Source organism: Salvelinus namaycush, chromosome 6, assembly GCF_016432855.1.
Source record: "Salvelinus namaycush isolate Seneca chromosome 6, SaNama_1.0, whole genome shotgun sequence".
Lineage (NCBI taxonomy): Eukaryota > Metazoa > Chordata > Actinopteri > Salmoniformes > Salmonidae > Salvelinus > Salvelinus namaycush.
This window is the reverse complement of record NC_052312.1, coordinates 34,682,305-34,703,056: the sequence shown is the minus strand read 5'-3', so window position 1 is coordinate 34,703,056 and position 20,752 is coordinate 34,682,305. Positions and strand designations below refer to the sequence as shown.

Sequence of the window (20,752 nt, the reverse complement as noted above, 5' to 3'; positions counted from 1 at the left end):
GACAACTGTTTGACAACACATTTTACAAGAAACTCAGAAGTGACCCCACTGCCCAATTTCAGAACACGATCTTTACTGTCCTAGATGGGTATTTAAGTTCTGGTCAGATAACGAAAAAAGAACACGACTTTTTGGCTATTCAACACCCTAAAATTGAAAAAAAGAAAATTAATGGAGAGGGGGTACAAAAATGGTCAGATTAATACTGCCATTGAGAAAATTCAAAACGAGACATGACCTTTTAAGGTCAGTCTCGCAAAAAGAAGCATACTTGCGTTCTAACTACCCGCTATTCAAAGCGCTCTGAACAAATTAAGGAAATCATTAACAAACATTGGCACATTCTAAATCCGATGATAGTATCGGTAATGTGTTTTCGGACCCTCCTTTGGTCATACTCTCGCGGGGCAGAAATCTCAGAGATCAATTGGTACACTCAGATTTTTTTATTTTATTAACAACAAATCAATTCAGGAAGTACATGTGGGAACACAAGTATATATAAATAATATACAAAGGACAATTGTACACAAGGACCTTAAGGGACATACATACACTTAACTCTAACAGCTTTTTTGTTAGAGTATTTAATTGTCTTAAAATACAGTTCAATTTATTTTTGTAAGGTAAGAAAATGTGGTGTTTTGTTTGTAAATTTACATATGTGAATATGAAATTTGGCCAAAAGAATAATGAAATTAATTACATAAAAATGTTTCAGCTTATTTCTATCGTAAGTAAAGAATCCAAGCAGTACATCTCTCCACAATAGTGTAAGATCTTCGTAAATGTGTTCAGTTATAAACCTACTGATGTCTTGCCACAGTTTTCTTACATGTATACAATGCCAAAAAAGATGTAACACTGTTTCTGGGTGGTCATTACAAAATTAGCAATTTGAGTTGATGTTTTCCTTAAACTTCTTCATATAGTGGTTGGCAGGATAATATTTATGAATAATTTTAAAGGAAACTTCCTTAATTTTGTTAACAAGTAGGTATGTGTGTGGCAACATCCAAACTTTTTTCCCAACAGATATTATCAATAAATCCATTCCAATAAGGCATGACATAAGGTATAGATACAACATCCTGCTGAAACAAGGTTCGTATCGCTCTGTTGTTGAAAGGACCAAAAGAGAAACAAATCTTTCCTACTGATGAGTCAACAGGGTCAACGGAAGGTAGGTTCTGAGGGTCAGGTCTTGACACGTTCCTGAATAATAAAGCAACACCTGAGGGAATGGCATCTAAAACAATTGCAAAATCTTTAGGTGTTACAGGGACCTTGTAAAGTGATAAGAATTCCTTATAACTAAGTAAAATACACTCTGCATTTACTAGTTGGCTCACCAATAGGATATTATTTCAGAACCAATATTCTAAAAACAAAAAGGTATTTTTATACAATATATCCCGATTATTCCATGTATAATGTCTGTGTGGAGAAAAATGATACTTATAAATTAAGGACCATGCCAAGAAAACTTTCTGCTTTTCATCAGCAGGTTTCACTGGAAATTTGTCAATATTATAATTGCAAACCAACATGAAGTTAAGGCCACCAAAAGTAGAGAAGACATGAGGAATAAAATTCCACATAGAAGTGGGTCTTCTTAGGAATTGTTTTATCCAATTGATCTTAAAAGCCCACCATTCTCATAAGTGTTCATTACAACAGTTTTCCTAATGTAATGGGTACGGTTTCTCCACAGAAAGTTGAAAAGCATCTGGTCTATCTCCTTGCTTATTTTACTGTCAAGATATAAAGATAGAGCGCCATATGTTAGTCGAGAGATACCTTCAGCCTTGGTTATTAGGACTCTACCTTTTAAAGATAAGTCCCTCTGAAGCCATTGATTTAGTTTCTTCTGTTTTTTTTTAATAAGAGGGTTAAAATTTAGTAAGACTCTAGACTTCTGATCCTTTGTAATGGTTATGCCTAAATATGTAAGTTCTTCTTATACTGGAATACCATAATATGGTGTCACACAATCTGACAGCCATGAGTTCACATTTATTAATGTTAAGATATAGACCAGACGCTTTGGAAAAGGATTGTATCACATTGATCATATGGGAATTTGGTTAGCATCTTTCAGAAAAAGTGTAGTATCGTCAATAATTTCTTTACCGGCTATGGAAATACCTTGTACAGGACTATTATTTAAAGAATTTGCAAGAAGTTGGGTGATTAATAAAAACAGGTACGGAGAGATAGGACAACCTTGCCTAATTCCTCTCTTTAACTCAGATCTAGGTGAGGTGCCATATGTCAATTTGATAGAGCTGTTACCATTTGTATAGAGAGTCTAATAGCCTTACAGAAGAAATCCCCAAAGCCAAGTCTCTCAAGGGAGTGGGAGAGGAATACTGTGTCAAATGCTTTATAAAAATCAAAAAATCTAAATGTAAAATTCCTTCTTTAGACTTGAGAAATTTCACTCTACAAATAACACTATACATAAGTTAAACATTGATGGTGTTATTACAGATGACCCAAAAATATTGTAGCCTTTTTTACAGAAAACTGTATAGCTCTACGTACTGTCAGGAATCCACAGATATGTTTTTTGACTCACTGAATAATGTTCACTCTATCAGTGGTATAGAATCTAAACAGTGTGATGAACCCATCAAAGTTGAAGAGATTATAGAGTCTATCAAACATCTAAAGAACAATAAATCACCAGGTGTTGATGGAATTACATCAGAATTTTACTAATTATTTTCTGAACAAGTAGCTCCCTTCCTATTTGAAGTATTTTTAGAGAGTATTAAAAACAATGTTCTCCCTCCTACAAAGAGTCAGGGGTTAATAACACTGATACCTAAGCCTAAAAAAGAAGTGCTGCTCATCGATAACTGGTGTCCAATTTGTGTTCTTAATAATGACTATAAGATATTAGCCTTACTACTTGCAAAAATATGGATGCAATCATTGATGAAACACAGTATGGCTTTATGAGGAACAGACATATTTCTAACAATATCAGACTAGTATTAGACATACTTGACTACTCAGACCTAATAACCGAGGATAGCTTCATATTATTTTTAGATTTTTATCAACTCTGATTTACCACCCCAAGATATCCCTGCACAACATCTATTTGCGCCCCTACTGAATGGCACTTATAAATGTAGATCCTTTAAACACCCCCAAACAGGGAAACCGATCCCAATCAAAGGTGTTATCACGTGCTCCACTAAGGCAGTTATTTATCTTAACTTGTCCTTGTGGTAAAAATTATGTGGGTAAAACAAAGCGCAAATTAAAAGTACGAATTTCGTAGCACCATTAGGTGCAAAAACTCAACTTGCCCAGTTGCGGCCCACTTTTTGGAAGCAAACCCCTCGATTCGTCTCTACGTTATATTGGCATCGAACATGTCAACCTCCCTAGGAGAGGGCTGACCTCGATAATTTATCGTTAAAACGAGAGGCTGCCTGGATATTTAATTTAAAGACCCTTGCTCCCTTCGGTCTCAACGTAGACTTTGATCTGATGCCATTCTTGTGATTATTGTGATTTTGCTGTTGTAAATGTTTGTAGGTTTATGTAGCCAAATTGTATCTATGATCGTACGCTATCCATTTGTTTTTTGTATGCTATTTTAATATATGAGAATTAACCAATGATATCAGGCCACACCTGGCCATGATTACAGACACCTGTGTGTCTTTTGACACTATATAAATGAGTCACCCCGCAGTGTTTGTCATTATACCCTGATGAAGACAGCTTGTCTGTCAACATTGGACCTGACGTTTTTGCATCTGGGCTCCTAGGGTGTGCGGCTCTCCTTTATTTTTCAACTGTTCCACTCTGCTAGCCAGCACCTCGCCTAAATAGGTATGCGTTTCCTTCCTCTCTAGATTATTCTGACCTATTGATTGACATATAATTTTAGACATCATGGCTCTCAATAATGTAGAATAGGGAATCATGTCAACTCCACTCATTTTTATCTGTAAGTTCTGTACTTTTTGTGAAGAGTGCCTCCCACAAGGTAGGAACTACATTCAGATTCTGGGATATGTTAAAATACATGTATTTAACAGTATCACTATCAGTCCCTGTCAATGTGGGGCCCGTCCAGTTCTCCTCCAGGTGTCTCTCACCTTCAGGGTCCCAGCGGGCCACCTGTGGGTCCTCCAGGAACAGGACAGAGTCAGGCAGAGTGACTGTGACCCCTACAGGGGAACAGGTCAGGACCCCACTGTCCTCCAGCTTCATGGAGGCGGAGCCCTGGATCTGGGACTGCTCCGTGGGGTAAGGGAACGGCTGCAGCCCTGTGTCCAACAGCTGGGGGTTGGGGCGAGAGACCCATATGTTAACTTAGAGAAATAAAGGCAGAAGTGATTCTTACTTTCCTTAAGGTTATCTAGTCCCCTTGATTAATGCATCATATCGAACAACTTCAAAGAGTAGTTTACACATTCAGTAACCCACAGAAGGGGTGCCCAATGACAGTCCATGGAGTACATTACACTGAGCGGTAGGAAGGGAAACTGCACTTTCTGAACTATACTGAACATAAATATAAACCCAACCCATGTATGCACGTGTTTGAGAGGATCATAACTACAATGTACTGTATCTTATTGTGCTTTCAAGGGAAATATCTGGGAAATACAAGGTCAAATCATGACATCGGTGAGCTTCAGAAAAGCTGAAGTATGCAAAGTATGCGCTCTAGAAATAGGCCTGAGTTCCCGACATGGAATTCCGAGTGGGATCACAGTTCAAAACGATTTTTCCAAGTTGGAGGTCGTTTTTTTTTCAGTTGTCTTGAATGCACTGAAGTCTGAAGGCGGATTTTCTGAGTTCCCAGTTGTTTTGAATGGAACAATACATCGGATGCATATTGTCTCACGTCAGATCAGATGGCGTCACGGAGAGTGATGCTCCTCGTGCTATCTGACGTAAGACATTGGCCCTGTTCGAGAGGATCAAAACCGTATCATAGGTAAACTGTGACTGACACTGATCTACAAATAATAATGAGTAGTTACTTATGATGAAAGGTGACTTGTAGATCAGTCAGTCGGCAGTCAACTGCAGTTGTTTTGGTGCTCTCAAACACGGTCAATGACATAGGGTCTCCACCCACTCACCCATTTTACAAAGATAAGTATGATCGTTCAGTGGGCTCTTTCACATTTTATTGACATTATATCCCAAAACTCGGATTTCGTAACCAAATACATCTGGTAATAAGCACTGAGCTTTGTTGACATAGCAGTGCATGTTTCTAGTAACATCTTTTGAAGATTTTACATTTTGCGGTCGTCGTCCTCAAAATTGTTTCCGCAGGTCTCTAAAAGCAAAATTAGGATGACACGAGCTGAATTAAATGTAAAAGGCTTTGAAAATAACTTGGTATACGCTCAGTTGACATTTCACAGAGATATGCTTGTTTTTGTGAGAAATCTTTGAAAAAGAACAGGTGTAAAAACGGCTAGCTGGACCCGTCTGAGCAGTTGGCTGAAGATGCCCTCACCCGCTAGTAACTTAAGCTGACTCTAATTTGGTCAGACCTACTACAGGCGGTCGGCAAGAACCGGGCAGATGTGTCCATATCCTTAGTTTTATTTTCTAGTTCACCACCACACATTAGCGCACATAGAAACACAAGATCACTTCTTATTGCAGATGCATGCACAAACACTTCTAGAAAACACACTGAAAACTTGGTCCTCATCAGCTAAAGATGACAACCACTTTGAGCTAGAGTGGGAGTGGGAGAGGCCGGAGTCCAAATGTCCATTCGTGCACACCGGTTGGCTGAAACCAGGAGTCCGTGATAGACAGCTGATAAGGGAAGAAATCACCTAATAGACTACCACAGTATGAATCATAATACCCATAAAAGCTAGCAGTCAAACAGGGAAATGGTTCCAATCGTTTTTCCACCATTCAGTTTTCCCATAGAGGATTTTTGAAACACTTCAAATAAGGGCCGTGTTTCATGTAGAAGTACCCTGGTGTGACGTTTTGATAACTGTGTAAGCCTCTAGGTCAAATGTACCCATGATACAATACCGTTTTATGCTCTTGAACAGGGCCACTGACTGACTCTACAAATAATAATGGGCACGTTCGGCCGATCACGTTTGTCAAGTCGCTGACCAAAGCGTGTTGCAGTATGGGGGGGAAATGTGTCCGACTTGCGCCTACATGTCGACTGCATGAACTTTACAAAAATCATGTTGATCATGACGTTTTGACTGCAAGTTTCTGCAGTTGCTCTTCACCAACTTCATCCTGCAGCCACCACCTGCATTGTGGGAGGCTACTGTACATTGTTAACCAATCATTAGTTGTTTTTTTACTCATGCAAAAGTAACCAAATACATAATTGAAACAGGAATCAACTTTACTGTGAGTAATGTATACAGTGGACAAACTAATGTGATGTTTGAGGCCCCCGCACTAATTGATTGTACAATGTACACACATACGATTTCAGTTTGTAAGTGTATGATATGGGGTTTGAAGACATGTTCATTTCGACATTATAAAGAAAAACATATAAACAATGGCAACACTGTTATATTAATATCAGAGTTATTTGAAAACCAGATTGGTGTCTGACTTCCGCTGTCATAGATGCACCTCCCCCGACATCACTCATCGACTTTCCTTTACAGTCGGTTGCTTTAGCCTTACCACTCAAACGCGCCCAATGAGTAGTTTTTTTTTTTGAATGCGTAGAACTACTGATGCAAGGTTCTTTGTAGATCAGTCATGCTGCAATAATGTGCTAGTTGGAACTAAGAAACTCTAAAATGTCCGACTTGCTAACAAGTTGTAGTAATACACGTGCCGCATTCAACGAATCATCAAGTCGGAAATGTTCGAGTTTCCTAGTTTCGACTAGCATGTGAACGGGCATCAGACGGCAGTTGCCTGCACTGTCGGTTGCCTGCAACATCGAACAAGCCCAACGTCTAATAGTCGGAACATGTCACTCCTATGCGACGCTCGTCCCTCAACCAGCTATAAGCGTGTCATGGCTAGAAAGAATCCAACTTTTGTCAAATTAATAAAAAAAAGAAAAGAAAATTAAATGTCATTTTAGTTCATCCTAACCCGTTTTCTAACCGTATCCTGACCTGCTGCGTAAATTATCCTAAACTGCTATGAAAAGTCAAATCTGATGTTAATTTGACAAAAGCTGGATCCCTTCTAGCCGTGACACTGGAATCGACGCATTGTTTGACGTAATGCTCCCATGTAGCCAGTTTTCAGCAAGATAGATAGCGTTCAGCACTGCGAGGATTTATCGGTAAGGGAGCCTAGATACAATGTAATGAAAGCTAAATTATATCGTGTGAATAAATCACAAAGCTAATTAATGTTTTTATAACCGAGGGTGTTTAGCCAATTACGTTACTATTAGGTAGCTAATCATTCGCTTTACCAGAGCTTTGCTACCTAGCCGCAGACTTTGTACTGTTACCTAAACTACCTGCTATGTGAACCAAGGTAAAATAAGCTAAAATGCACTATGCATGACACATAGCTAGCTAAAGATTGTAAGCTCACGGTATATGTGATGTGACAATCAGACATAAGCATATTTATTTGAGCTGTTTTACATCATTAGCTGCTGAATAGTAATTCACCTGTTGTATCTTCTGTTCTTTTCTTCCATCCCAGTAGTGAAGGCTGATAGTCTCAGGCAGTGACATGGCAAACCCTTTAAGGAGAGAGGTTAGACAGCTGTACAAGAATGTAAGAATGTAACACTGGCTGACTGCTGTCAATGCACCCAAGCTTTTTTGTTACCCACACTTACTTCCAATATAAGATTTGCCACTCATGCAATCTTTTGCTATCTGTCCTAAACAATCCCCAAAGCACTGGGATTATCACTGGTAACCTGCCCTCCTTCCACTGACAGCTACTGTATCTGGGACGGGAATACCCCCAAGGAGCAGACTACTTCAGGGAGCGTCTGAACAGTGCCTTTATGAAGAACAAAGATGTCACAGACCCTAAGGAGATCAGAAAGCTTGTCGACTGTGGAGAGGCTGTGATTAAGGAACTGGGGACCCTGTACTATCTGAGGGAATATAGAGCCATGAAAAAGCGTTTCTACGAAGAAGAATTGTTAGGCCTGCTGAATGTAGGCAGACCGACAGACTGATAGCCCAGATGTTTGGCAACTGAATCTTCAGTATGCCGGTTCCATGAATTGAGGACATTTTGGGTTGTTTAACTTGGTCCCTCAAAAATAATGATTTCACCTCATTTTAACATGCTGTCATAAAGAGCACATGTTTAACTTTGTAAAAACTTATTTTTCCATGTCAAGGGCTGAAATAAAACTAATGACTAGTAAGTGCTATTAAAGTAACAGGTTTGAAGTTTATCTTAAACCTTCCATAAATCCCCTTTCGATAGGGAATTGGAACTTGTGAGCAACAGGAAGGGGGATTTGAATGCAATCTTCACAAAAATGTTTAATGTTTTAAAAATATTTCTAACCCATCTATGGGTTGACATGTTATGCTCGATGCGCTCTGATTGAATGAAATGAGAAGTTCTAGAGTACCCTCTTCCTTTTGTCTTCTCTCACCTATTCTTTCTGAAGTTGCTCCTTTTCAGACTTGATGAGCTTGCCTCCTTTCTTTTTGGCAGACTTGAACCAAATCAACAATTCAACTTGATGAACATAAATGTGATCATAAACAAATGTGCAAGCTACTGTATGCTTGTAATTTGTGGGCATTGGAAAAGTGAGTAAAAGTAAAGAACATATCTACAAACTAGACTCGGGTTGCTTGGGAGAAATTGAAACATGTTATATTCAATTTAGCTAGCTAGGCTTTAATCTACTAGATCTAATATCTCTCATGAATCTAATGTAGAGAGAGATATGCTATTAATAACAAAGTTAACTTTGCATCATTGGGTAGCTTACAAGGAAAGAACATAGAGAATAGAAAGTTAGGAGATATAGTATTTAGTTGTAGCAAGATAAGGCTGAAAGAACCAAACACAGACTTGCAGCACGCTTCCAGTAAAAAGGAAGCTGATTTGCAGTCACTTGCTCACCTTGAGTCCTAGCTAGCTAACTGGTAATCTAATTTACTCTGGCTAGTAACTTATGCAACTAGCTACTTGGCTTGTAAACATATCAACCTAACCACAATATTAATTTTCTAACTGGTTAGCTTGCTATATAAGTAATGAAATAACATTTGTTGGAAAACTGGTTACTATCTTCTCTTGGTGGGATATCTTTCAACTCTTTTCGCGTCCAAGTTACCATGGAAATGCCACCGTACGCACGCACGCGCAGTAGGTCAATGTTTTGGTTTGCGACATGTGAAAGGGTTTACGGCGTTGTTTATGAACTCCCGGAGGGCAAAGTAACCAGCTATCGACACTACTTAATTGCAAGGATTTATTTATAAGGGACTTTATAATGTAATGGAATCTTGATTATATCGTGTGAATTAATCACAATGGATGTTTTTATAACAGAGGGTGTTTAGCTACAGCCAAGATTCTTGTGCTGGGAGACAACGTAACTTTTATCCCAGCACAAAGACAATTATTGGTTAAATTGCAGCTGCCAATTATCTAGCCACCTAGCTAATCATTCGCTTTGCGACCTAGTCGCATTTTGGCCCTTTTGCACTGTTAACTAACCTACCTGCAAAGTGAACCAACGTAAGGTAAAATGTATGCATGACACAGCTAAGATTGTGAGGCTAGGCTCACAGGATATGTGATAGCAATCAGACATATGCACATTTCTGAGCTGTTGTTTTACATAATCAGCTGCTGTATGCTAAATCACCAGTTGTATGTTCTGTACGTTTCTTCCATCCCAGTAGTGAAGGCTGCTACGGTCTCAGGCAGTGACATGGCCAACCCTCTGAGGAGTGAGGTTAGACAGCTGTACAAGAACGTAAGTTAAACGCTGACTGCTGTCAATGCACCCAACCGTTGTTGTTACCACACGCCAGATTTGCTTCCAGTCATGCAATATTTAGCTATCTTTCCAAAACAATCCCCAAAGCCTGGAATTATAATTGGTAACCGGTCTTCTTCCATTGACAGCTCCTGTTTTTGGGACGGGAATACCCCAAAGGAGCAGACTACTTCAGGGAACGTCTGAAGAGAGCCTTTATGAAGAACAAAGATGTCACAGACCCTAAGGAGATCAAAAAGCTAGTTGACCGGGGGGAATTTGTGATAAAGGAACTGGAGGCCCTGTACTATCTGAGGAAGTACAGAGCCATGAAGAAGCGTTACTACGAAGAAGAATTGTCCGCCGTGCTGAATATAGGCTGACCGATAGATTGATAGCCTAGATATTTGGCAGTTAAATCTTCAGTATGCAAGTTTTAGTTTAGCCGTCCATGAACACGAGTGTTATTAGCAACACAAACATCCTTAGACACAAATGTTAGCTATGTATTACAGATAAAAGTAACATTTCTATTTTACTTAAGTCAGTTAAGAACAAATTCTTATTTACAATGACGTAGGAACAGTGGGGTAACTGCCTTGTTCAGGGGCAGCACGACAGATTTTTACCTTGTCAGCTCGGGGATTCGATCTTGCAGCCCCTTGGTTGCAATCTTTCGTTTACTAGTCCCACGCTCTAACTACTAGGCTACCTGCCACCCCAAATGAGCTACACTTGCCTCTCTTACCCACCTCGAGCTGTGGAATGACATCCACCAAATGACTACATGCAGTTCAAATGCCTAGAGTTCTCTCGTGTACTAAATCGTAAATAATACATTATAGAATGTGTTGATTACTTGTAGAATGTAATTTAATGATATAAGTATAAATATGACACAGCTATTTTGAATTAATATTATTTTTTAAATGTACAACACTGATAGCACTATGTTTTTAATAAATGGGAAACATAAGTCAAGTCAAAGATATTTCATTATAACAATCCTAACTCTACTTGTCTTTTCAAGTTGATGTGATGTAGGCTACATACAGTGCCTTCAGAAAGTATTCACACCCCTTCCACATTTTGTTATGTTACAGCCTGAATTTAAAATGTATTACATTTAGATTTTGGGTCACTTGCCTACACAAAATACCCCATAATGTCAAAATGGAATTATATTTTTTGAAATTGTAACAAATTAATTAAAAATGAAAAGCTGTCATGTCTTGAGTCAATAAGTATTCAACCCCTTTGTTATGGCAAGCCTAAATAAGTTGAGTAAAAATTTGCTTAACAAGTCACATAAGTTGCATGGATTCTGTGTGCAATAATAGTGTTTAACATTGTTTTTTTATGACTACCTCATCTACGTACCCCACACATACAATTATCTGTAAGGTCCCTCAGTCCAGCAGTGAATTTCAAACACCGATTCAACCACAAAGACCAGGGAGGTCTTCCAATTCCTTGTAAAGAAGGGCACCTATTGGTAGATGGGTAAACATAAAAAATCTGACATTGAATATCCCTTTGAGCATGGGGAAGTTATTAATTACACTTTGGACGGTGTATCAATACACCCAGTCACTACAAAGATACAGGTGTCCTTCCTAACACAGTTGCCGGAGAGGAAGGAAACTGCTCAGGGATTTCACCATGAGGCCAATGGTGACTAAAACAGTTACAGAATTTAATGGCTGTGATAAGAGAAAACTGAGGATGGATCAACAACATTGTAGTTATTCCACAATACTAACCTAATTGACAGAGTGAAAAGAAGGAAGCCTGTACAGAATACAAATATTCCTAAACATCCTGTTTACAACAAGGTGCTTAAGTAATACTGCAAAAAATGTGGCACAGCAATTCACTTTTTGTCCTGAATACAAAGAGTTATGTTTGGGGCAAATCCAATACGTTACTGAGTACCACTCTCCATATTTTCAAGCATAGTGGTGGCTGCAACATGTTATGCATATGTTGTATGTAATCGGTAAAGACTGGGGAGTTTTTCAGGATAAAAAATAATTGGCACAGGGAAAATCCTAGAGGAAAACCTGGTTCAGTCTGCTTTCCACCAGACACTGGGAGATTAATTCACCTTTCAGCGGGAGTGGCGCAGTGGTCTAAGGCACTGCATTTCAGCGCTTGAAGCGTCACTACAGCTTGAGGCGTCACTACAGACGGCGTCACTGGTTCAAATTTAGGCTGTATCACAACTGGCTGTGATTGGGAGTCCCATAGGGTGGAGCACATTTGGCCCAGCATTGTCCAGGTTTGGCTGGTGTAGGCAGTCATTGTAAATAAGAATTTGTTTTTAACTGACTTGCCTAGTTAAATAAAATACATTTTTTACAATTAAAACAAGGCCAAATCTACACTGGAGTTGCTTACCAAGAAGACTGTGAATGTTTTGACTTAAATCTGCTTCAAAATATGTGGCAAGACTTGAAAATGGTTGTCTAGCAATGATCAACAACCAATTTGACAGAGCTTGAAGAATTGTAAAATATTGGCAAATATTGAACAATCCAGATGTGCAAAGCTCTAAGAGACACACAGCTGTAAAGACACACAGCTGTAATCACTGCCAAAGGTGTTTCTAAAATGTATTGACTCAGAGGTGTGAAAACTTATGTAAATTAGATATTTCTGTATTTCATTTTCAATCAATTTGCTAACTTTTCTAAAAACAAGTTTTCACTTTGTCATTATGGGGTATTGTGTGTAGATGGGTGAGAATAGTTTTTTTAAATTCAGGCTGTAACACAACAAAATGTGGAATAATACTTTCTGAGGACACTGTATATAGAAATATGAGGATATAGATGAGATATTGATACAATCTGTAAGGACATTCATGAGTCACGTGAAAAACAGCGGCACTGGGGAGGGAGAAGTATGAGAAGAAAGAGCAACTGTTAAGTCATGTTTTTATCAGTATGTTATGTAGGAAGACTGCTCTTTCTGAAATCCAACTCGTGGACATTGCAGAAGCCGGGGTTATTGTTTCCCAATTTGTTCTCTCTGGTTTTTGTGAGGTCCAGCTCTCCTGCTCTTCTCATGGCCTAGGTATGGATGAAAGCTAAATTAATACCGGATAGTGGTTGAAAGAGAGAGAACGTCGTGGAGGTTATTTATTGAAACACTCAAATCACTTACCCTTTCTTTAAAGAGCTTGTAAAAGCAAAATAACATTGTATCTTCTTTCATCAAAGTCACCCTTGGTTCCAAATTCAACTTCATACCCCCTGGAAAGAGACACGTTTTAGTGTAAAAGAAAAACATGTTAATTAGATACAACATGTAATATGGTAAGAAGCAACACTACCATTTGGGGAAGAGTACCTGAAAGTAGACTGACCACCAGTCCAACAGCCAGTGTTGTAAGTGTCCCAATAGGACTGAAGTAGAGATAGGACAGGGAGTACCAGTTATCAGCCAGGAAGGGTCTGTAGAGGAGACAAACATAGTGGCATCCAACAGTTATAATGTTGCATATATTGTTTACAGCTGATGCAGTTCGCTATTCTAACATGACAAAATTATTCCTGTTCTACAGTACATTTCTAACTGAATATTTGTTTCAACTGTGCCCATAACAATATACTTGTTCCCTTCAGCAAAAGTGTGTCCTGTCCTTAACCAAAGATACTGAAGCCCACAACGTACCTCTCTGCTGTATTTTGCTGTAGTACTGTAGTGTATAGGCTTGGTTCTGTTGGGGATGCGGTCCAGTTGAACGCATCGGCTGCGGTTGTGAAGTTACAGCCATGTGTGGTCAGACCCAGAGGCCTGCTCTGCTTTGGTAGAGGAGGGTAAAACTGGGCCCCTATCCCCACCCACAGAGACATAACCACCCCAGAGAGCAGACCAGCCAAGCCCCCCTGCAGCACAGAACACACAGAAATAACACATCAACACTTCAACATAAACATTCAGAGAGGTTAGCTAACAGTTAGATGCTTATAATCCTGCTTTTGTTAAAGAGACTGTACTGACTGTGGCATTGGCGTATGGACAGAGGATCCCCAGCGAGAAGAGACCCAGTAAAGGCCCTCCGATGATCCCAAAGATACTGATAGCTGCCTACAGGAGGAAACAGAGACATATTTTAGAGTTGCGAACCTCAAGACAACATATTTTTTTGTAGAAAGACATACACCTTTTGTTGTATCGCATACCTGCAGCAGACTTCCCATGAGTGAGGCTATGCCAGCCATTCCAATACAGAGAGCCCCATACAGAAAGCCTAGAATGGAGCATAGGGATAGCAGTTAAAATCATGATAAATCATGGTTTATTCATTTCTAATATCAGCAAGAATATATCAATAAGAAGATAAATATATCATCAAACATGAATATAGCTCTCTGAGTTCTGTGGTAAATGCAAAGACACCTATTGATATTATACACTCACTGAGGCCTTTAGAGGTCCAGGACAGGTGTTTCTCTGACATGTGTGTGTATGGCTTGATCAGGTCTTCAATAGTCACGGCAGCCAGAGCATTGACACTGGACGATACCGTGCTGTGGACAAGAGAGAGCAAATATAATGCCATTATTTACCTAGAAATATAACAGTGTGTGTGAGTGCTGTGTAAATAGTAATCTTTGTGTCCCACCATAGGCTGCGAGAGTAAATATTTAGTCATAGTCGTGATATTATGAACCATGAGATATTGCATACAGTACAAATAGTAACAAAAGGGTACTTAATCTAGTGTGTATATAACATAATGTAACATACTGACATAATCAAACGTAAGATCAAGTTTGACATACAGTATAAGTACTAGATGGGAATAGTAACCTTAGGGTCCCACTGTAGGCTGCAGCCACAAACAATCCTGGCAGTCCAGGGTAGTCTCTCAGGATGTCCATCACCATATATGGCATCAGCTGTACAGAGAAAGAGGGCGTGGTCAGTAGTCAGTGTCTCTCTGAGTGGTAGCACTGGGTTTTGGTTATTTGAGATATTTTCCTGGGAACAATCTGGATGTGTGGCCGATGAGGGGGGGGGGGGACTGTTTTCCCACAAAAAATAGTTTAAGGTGGTTACACTTAGTGGCGGTGAATGTTATCAGTTTAAACAAATATTTTAGAAAATATATCCGTAAAGTGACAGTCTGGCAGAATAGTAATATTGACTGTGCCTGGTATTTATGTAGGTTAGCTTTTTTCTTCATGAGTCTTGTTCTGGAGGCAGCTTTGCAGAGGGTTCGCTAACAGACACAGCCACAAAATCTGTCATAAAATCTCAACCCTAACATTCACCTTAATATACCTAACCCTAACCTGGCCCATCTATCAGAAATCGCTCAGTTCTGCCTCCAGGACAAGACTCATTCCAATAAACGTCAACCTGCGGTCCTTATTAAAGTGTTATTTCCTGGTTTGTGTCCTCAACCTGATCTGGAGCAGACACCATGCCTGCTGTCCAGGGGTCACAGTGCTTGTAGACGGAGTACAGACACAGCCCCGCAAACACAGAACACAGCATGATGATCCACAGTCCTAATAAGTTAATGTAGAGAGACCTGGGAAGAGAATACAGAGAGAGAGAAAGAAGAGTGACAGAAAGAGGGGAAAGAGAGAGAAAGGAGAGAGCGAAAGAGAGAGAGAACGGGGAGGGGGAGAGCCAGAGTTTGTGTTATCAGAAGGACGAGTAGGTTGCACTTCCCCATCGTTTGTCAGTGCAATTTTGGCGGCCAACTATCAGAAAAAGGGGTTTATCTAATGTTCCTTTGTTAGATTTTTAGCTCATCTTGCTCTGGCTACTATTAGTTGTTGATCTTGTTGTTGTTGATGTACATAACTGAGGGAGAGAGAGCCCACATTTTCAGGGTTGTTTGATGAATAAGACTGTTGGGTCCCAAATGTAAGAGGACTCCCATGGTGTTTACATATTTGCAGAAATCCATTCAGGAGTATTTTGTGGCTTTTGGCGAATGCGTTCTAGCTAACAATCTAAAGTTGCGCTGTTGCAACTGCCTGTAAACACCAGTGGTGTAAAGTACTTAAGTGAAAATACTTTAAATTACTACTTAAGTCGTTTTTGGGGGTATCAGTACTTTACTATTTATATTTTTGACAACTTTATATTTTACTTCACTACATTTCTAAAGAAAGAATGTACTTTTATTACCATACATTTTCCCTCACGCGCAAAAAACTTGTTACATTTGGAATGCTTAGCAGGACAGAAAAATGGTCCAATACACATCCCTGGTCATCCCTACTGCCTCTGATCTGGCGGACTCACTAAACACAAATTCTTTTTTGGTAAATTATGTGTGTTGGAGTGTGCCCCTAGCTATCACTAAATTTTAAAAAAAAACAAGAAAATCGCACCATCTGGTTTACTTTTGATACTTAAGTATATTTAAAACCAAATACTTTCAGACTTTTACTCAAATGGCTTGTTTGTATAAAGCCTTACTGTAGCTCTGCTTTGCTATAGCGCACCGGTCTGTTCTAGACTTGGAGTCTTGGACGAGACAGATGTTTTTATTCGATTCTATTTACTGCAGTGTCTATTAATAGTCAAAATGCTCGCCCACTTTCCCACTCTATATTATAATTTTTTCACTTTTTACCCCTAATTGGTAGTTACAGTCTTGTCCCATCGCTGCAACTCCCTTACGGACTCGGGAGAGGCGAAGGTTGACAGCCACGCGTCCTCCGAAACACGGCTTCTTGACACACTGCTCGCTTACCCGGAAGCCAGCCGCAATGTGTCAGCGGAAACACCGTCCAGCTGGTCACAGAAGTCAGCTTGTAGGCGCCCGGCCAGCCACAAGGAGTCGCTAGAGTGCGATGGGACAAGGAAATCCCAGCTGGACAAACCCTCCCCTAACCTGGATGATGCTGGGCCAATTGTGCGCCGCCTCATAAGTCTCCCGGTCAAGGCCGGCTGTGACACAGCCTGGGATCGAACCAGGGTCTGTAGTGACGCCTCAAGCATTGCGAAGTAGTGTCTTAGACCGCTGCGCCACTCGGGAGGCCCCACTCTTTATTTCTATAGAATTTTCACAAATGCCTTAGTATACGTGATTTCCAAACATTCTAAGAATTTATCAATGTTAAAATGACCATATCTAAGTGCTCGCTTGCCAGATAATTTTTTGTGTCATGTTCTTCCTGGGGGTGTAGATGAACACATTTGAATAAGATTTCATGTTGCTAAAGTGCTGTCACTTCCACTATTAACACTGGGGCAAACAGGAAATAGATCTTCATGCTCTACTCTATCCTTCCAGGAAGATGATGACTCACATTTTGGCCTGAGTCATGGATTTGCAAGAGATGTATCTCTGCACCTGGGCTTGGTTGATCCCATAGATACTGGTCCAGACAAATGTGCCTCCAATTGTGATTGTCCAGAAGGTGTGCCTCCTCAGTGGACTAGCATCAAAGCTATAAAGGAGAGACAGAGACAGAGACAGAGACAGAGACAGAGACAGAGACAGAGACAGAGACAGAGACAGAGACAGAGACAGAGACAGAGACAGAGACAGAGACAGAGAGACAGAGAGAGAGAGAGAGAGAGAGAGAGAGAGAGAGAGAGAGAGAGAGAGATTCATTACGCCCTTTTGCAATGTCTTTTATTTTGTGCCAACATACTGCACAATGTCCAGGTGCAGACTCTTCTCCTGCTCTTTTACATCTATGATCTACATTTTTTATTTATTTTATTTATTTCACCTTTATTTAACCAGGTAGGCAAATTGAGAACACGTTCTCATTTACAATTGCGACCTGGCCAAGATAAAGCAAAGCAGTTCGACACATACAACAACACATAGTTACACATGGAGTAAAACAAACATACAGTCAATAATACATTGAAAAATAAGTCTATATACAATATGAGCAAGTGAGGTGAGATAAGGGAGGTGAAGGCAAACAAAATATATATATAAACAAATAAAAATATAAAAAGGCCATGGTGGCGAAGTAAATACAATATAGCAAGTAAAAAATAAAAATAAAAGTAGAGATAGTAGAGATAGAAAAAGTAGAGATAGAAATAATGGGGTGCAAAGGAGCAAAATAAATAAATAAATAAATACAGTAGGTAAAGAGGTAGTTGTTTGGGCTAAATTATAGATGGGCTATGTACAGGTGCAGTAATCTATGAGCTGCTCTGACAGCTGGTGCTTAAAGCTAGTGAGGGAGATAAGTGTTTCCAGTTTCAGAGATTTTTGTAGTTCGTTCCAGTCATTGGCAGCAGAGAACTGTAAGGAGAGGCGGCCAAAGGAAGAATTGGTTTTGGGGGTGACCAGAGAGATATACCTGCTGGAGCGCGTGCTACAGGTAGGTGCTGCTATGGTGACCAGCGAGCTGAGATAAGGGGGGACTTTACCTAGCAGGGTCTTGTAGATGACCTGGAGCCAGTGGGTTTGGCGACGAGTATGAAGCGAGGGCCATGACAATGACAATCTACTCACTCCCAGAAGTTGAGTCGTCCTCCGAACTCTGCGTGGTTGAGGATGTTGGAGACTCCTCCCTGCAGGACCACGGCTCTGATGATGACAGACAGGAAGCCTGCCACCATGATGCCCACCTGGAACACATCCGTCCACACCACCGCCTTCAGACCGCCCTGTCACAATACACACCACAGCCGTGTTACATACATGGTTTAAAGGTCACCACAAAGGTCACCACAGTGCTACACAAATCATGTCTCAACCTAACCTCCATCCGTATTTCCCTTACATCAGGGGATAAATGGTGTTTATAGCATTATTTATTGACATCACTGCCATGTCCAGTACCATAGTGCAGTAAAAGGTGCAAACCACTCCTGTTGAAATGACAGCACCCCAGAGATCCATCCCAGTCACTAGAGAGAGGAGGAAAAAGAGAGAGAGCGGGACGTCATTTAGCAGAGGAGTGGTTTCAAGTGCACTCAATGCCGATGGGGCATGAAATGAAATTCTTTCATGACTTTTAGAGACTACTGCACCTTGGTTTAATGCCAGAGCTGGAGCATAAATGACTATTCCCGTGTAGAGTATCTGGGAGACAGAGAGACATAACATGTGGCTCTTATAATCATCCGTAGCACAAGGTTTGTTCTCATGTTCATGTAATTCATGATATGAGGGGTGGGAGTGTTGTGATAAGGTACTCACAGTCTGAACAATGAACATCACTGTCCCTAACAGACGGGTGGCTCTGTTGAACCGTATCTCCAGATACTGCAGAATGATGACAATGAGGAGAAAAAAGAAATATGACACTTTTCTGTTACATTTCCCATGGACAGGACAGTGACATGAATTAATGTGTGAAGCCCAAAAGACAAAGCAAAGAGTATAGTCAGTAAGAGGATGAGATGACAAGACTGTGCCAGGATTGTTTCAGTCAGCTAATGAAGATAAAACACTGACTCATATTTTAGCTGTTTGAATCATAATCATAATCTAATCATCAGCCTCTCAACAAGACTAAGGAATGGACATGTGCAGCGATATTAAGTAACGGAACGGTGACTACTATGATTACTATACCTGAAACAGCAATCTGTTTGTTTTATAGAAAAATTACACAATTAGGTCAGCATTTTATTTCCTGAATAGATTGCATTTGTCAATTGGTCACTTTTGAACAAAACGTTGTGACCCCCAAGATATTTATTTCAGGGATTTAGAATTGCTTAGAATTTGCATTGCAATTAATCTGGATAACATCTACCAAACATGTTATACTATTTCTGTTGAATAGAATAGAACACAAATCAACTCAACAGGGTGGATCGATTCTAACCTCATAGGTACTTGTGATGCCCAGCCTGTAGAAGACAGGGAGGAAGACCTCTGAGCTGACCACCACCACCAGCACATAGGAGAGGCTGAAGAGGCCGTAGCTTGCCCCGTATCGGTACACCTCGGCTGGGGTGGCCAGCACTGTGATAGCCGACATGAAGCTGGCAGTCAGGGACAGAGCCACAGGTACGGCTGTCATACTCTGGCCCCCCATCAGAAACTCTCTGGTGCTGCTCTGGCCCTTTCCGGCGATGGCATAGTACACCCCGATGGCTGCAGACACCAGCAGCATCAGAGCAAAGACAGCATAGTCCGCAGCGACAAAGGATCCAATCACTGGAGAGACTGCCATTGTAGTCTTCTGATTGTGAGGTATAGGTGACTGTACTCAATAGAATTGTCCTATTCCACAACTTGTAGTCCCTTGTGGTTTCTGTTATTGGAATGCAATGAACAGCAGATAATTCTTTTTTCTCTATGAAATCTATGATAGCTCACAGTAGGCTGCTGTGTTTTCAGAAAAAGTGGTGTCCTTGTCCATATGTCCTTGTCTCAAAGACATTACTAGCAGGTAGCAGTGAGCACACCTCCACCTCTCCACAAAATCAAGAGCTGGGATTGTTCTGTTGGCTGAACCAATAAGTACCCCTGTCATCAGCCCTACCCCCTGGGTGGCTGGTACAGACTGACACACACAGAGGCATGCGTTCACACACACACAAGCATGCACACACACTTCTGAAAATTGTTGAACCACAGAGAAAATATTCTAACATATCTTTATACTAACATGTCCAGTCCAGTATAATGTGTCTAGTGTCCAGTATGTCATGTCCACTAGTTAGTACATGTATGGACCACAGGAGGTTGGTGGCACCTTAATTGGGGAGGACGGGCTCGTGTTAATAGCTGGAGCAGCATAGGTGGAATGGTAGCAATACATCCATGTGTTTGATGCCATTCCATTTGCTCTGTTCCACCCATCATTATGAGCCGTCCTCCCCTCAGCAGCCGCCACTGGTATGGACACTGTA

At 40.4% G+C, this 20,752-nt stretch overlaps 3 protein-coding genes across 8 annotated transcripts; 2 read left to right on the top strand and 1 right to left on the bottom strand.

Annotated features, from left to right (window-relative positions):
• The first annotated feature begins 6,987 nt into the window (after positions 1-6,987).
• LOC120049348 (electron transfer flavoprotein regulatory factor 1-like) lies at positions 6,988-8,718 on the top strand. 2 transcript variants are annotated; one of them, XM_038995603.1, is made up of 3 exons: positions 6,988-7,294; positions 7,672-7,743; positions 7,913-8,718. In XM_038995603.1, the coding sequence occupies exons 2-3, from the start codon at positions 7,699-7,701 to the stop codon at positions 8,156-8,158; spliced, it is 291 nt and encodes a 96-aa protein (XP_038851531.1). In that variant the 5' UTR covers positions 6,988-7,294; positions 7,672-7,698; the 3' UTR covers positions 8,159-8,718. The 2 variants fall into 2 exon arrangements, with proteins under 2 accessions (XP_038851531.1, XP_038851530.1); XM_038995602.1 differs by having other exon boundaries at positions 6,990-7,294; positions 7,669-7,743.
• A 600-nt stretch (positions 8,719-9,318) lies between these two features.
• LOC120049346 (electron transfer flavoprotein regulatory factor 1) lies at positions 9,319-10,915 on the top strand. 5 transcript variants are annotated; one of them, XM_038995598.1, is made up of 3 exons: positions 9,319-9,444; positions 9,855-9,931; positions 10,084-10,915. In XM_038995598.1, exons 2-3 carry the CDS (start codon positions 9,887-9,889, stop codon positions 10,315-10,317), a joined length of 279 nt encoding a protein of 92 aa, XP_038851526.1. In that variant the 5' UTR covers positions 9,319-9,444; positions 9,855-9,886; the 3' UTR covers positions 10,318-10,915. The 5 variants fall into 5 exon arrangements, with proteins under 5 accessions (XP_038851526.1, XP_038851529.1, XP_038851527.1 ...); XM_038995601.1 differs by having other exon boundaries at positions 9,324-9,444; positions 9,858-9,931; XM_038995599.1 differs by having other exon boundaries at positions 9,340-9,695; positions 9,858-9,931.
• A 1,883-nt stretch (positions 10,916-12,798) lies between these two features.
• slc5a8 (solute carrier family 5 member 8) lies at positions 12,799-20,070 on the bottom strand. Its single transcript, XM_038995331.1, has 15 exons — positions 19,720-20,070; positions 19,086-19,151; positions 18,917-18,968; positions 18,726-18,793; positions 18,396-18,550; positions 17,221-17,361; positions 15,353-15,482; positions 14,756-14,844; positions 14,363-14,472; positions 14,125-14,192; positions 13,943-14,029; positions 13,613-13,827; positions 13,289-13,392; positions 13,103-13,191; positions 12,799-12,825 (listed from the first exon to the last, which is right to left on the bottom strand). Exons 1-15 carry the CDS (start codon positions 20,068-20,070, stop codon positions 12,799-12,801), a joined length of 1,752 nt encoding a protein of 583 aa, XP_038851259.1.
• Between the last annotated feature and the right edge of the window lie 682 nt (positions 20,071-20,752).

Excerpts from the sequence above, each read along its gene's own strand:
- LOC120049348 (XM_038995603.1), top strand. The coding sequence starts at position 7,699 with ATGGCAAACCCTTTAAGGAGAGAGGTTAGACAGCTGTACAAGAAT. Across the intron at positions 7,744-7,912 it reads TTAGACAGCTGTACAAGAAT|CTACTGTATCTGGGACGGGA; the intron begins GTAAGAATGTAA and ends TTCCACTGACAG.
- LOC120049346 (XM_038995598.1), top strand. The coding sequence starts at position 9,887 with ATGGCCAACCCTCTGAGGAGTGAGGTTAGACAGCTGTACAAGAAC. Across the intron at positions 9,932-10,083 it reads TTAGACAGCTGTACAAGAAC|CTCCTGTTTTTGGGACGGGA; the intron begins GTAAGTTAAACG and ends TTCCATTGACAG.
- slc5a8 (XM_038995331.1), bottom strand. The coding sequence starts at position 20,070 with ATGGCAGTCTCTCCAGTGATTGGATCCTTTGTCGCTGCGGACTATGCT. Across the intron at positions 13,192-13,288 it reads GGTGGTCAGTCTACTTTCAG|GGGGTATGAAGTTGAATTTG; the intron begins GTACTCTTCCCC and ends GTCTCTTTCCAG. Across the intron at positions 12,826-13,102 it reads ACAAGCTCTTTAAAGAAAGG|TGCCGCTGTTTTTCACGTGA; the intron begins GTAAGTGATTTG and ends CTCCCTCCCCAG.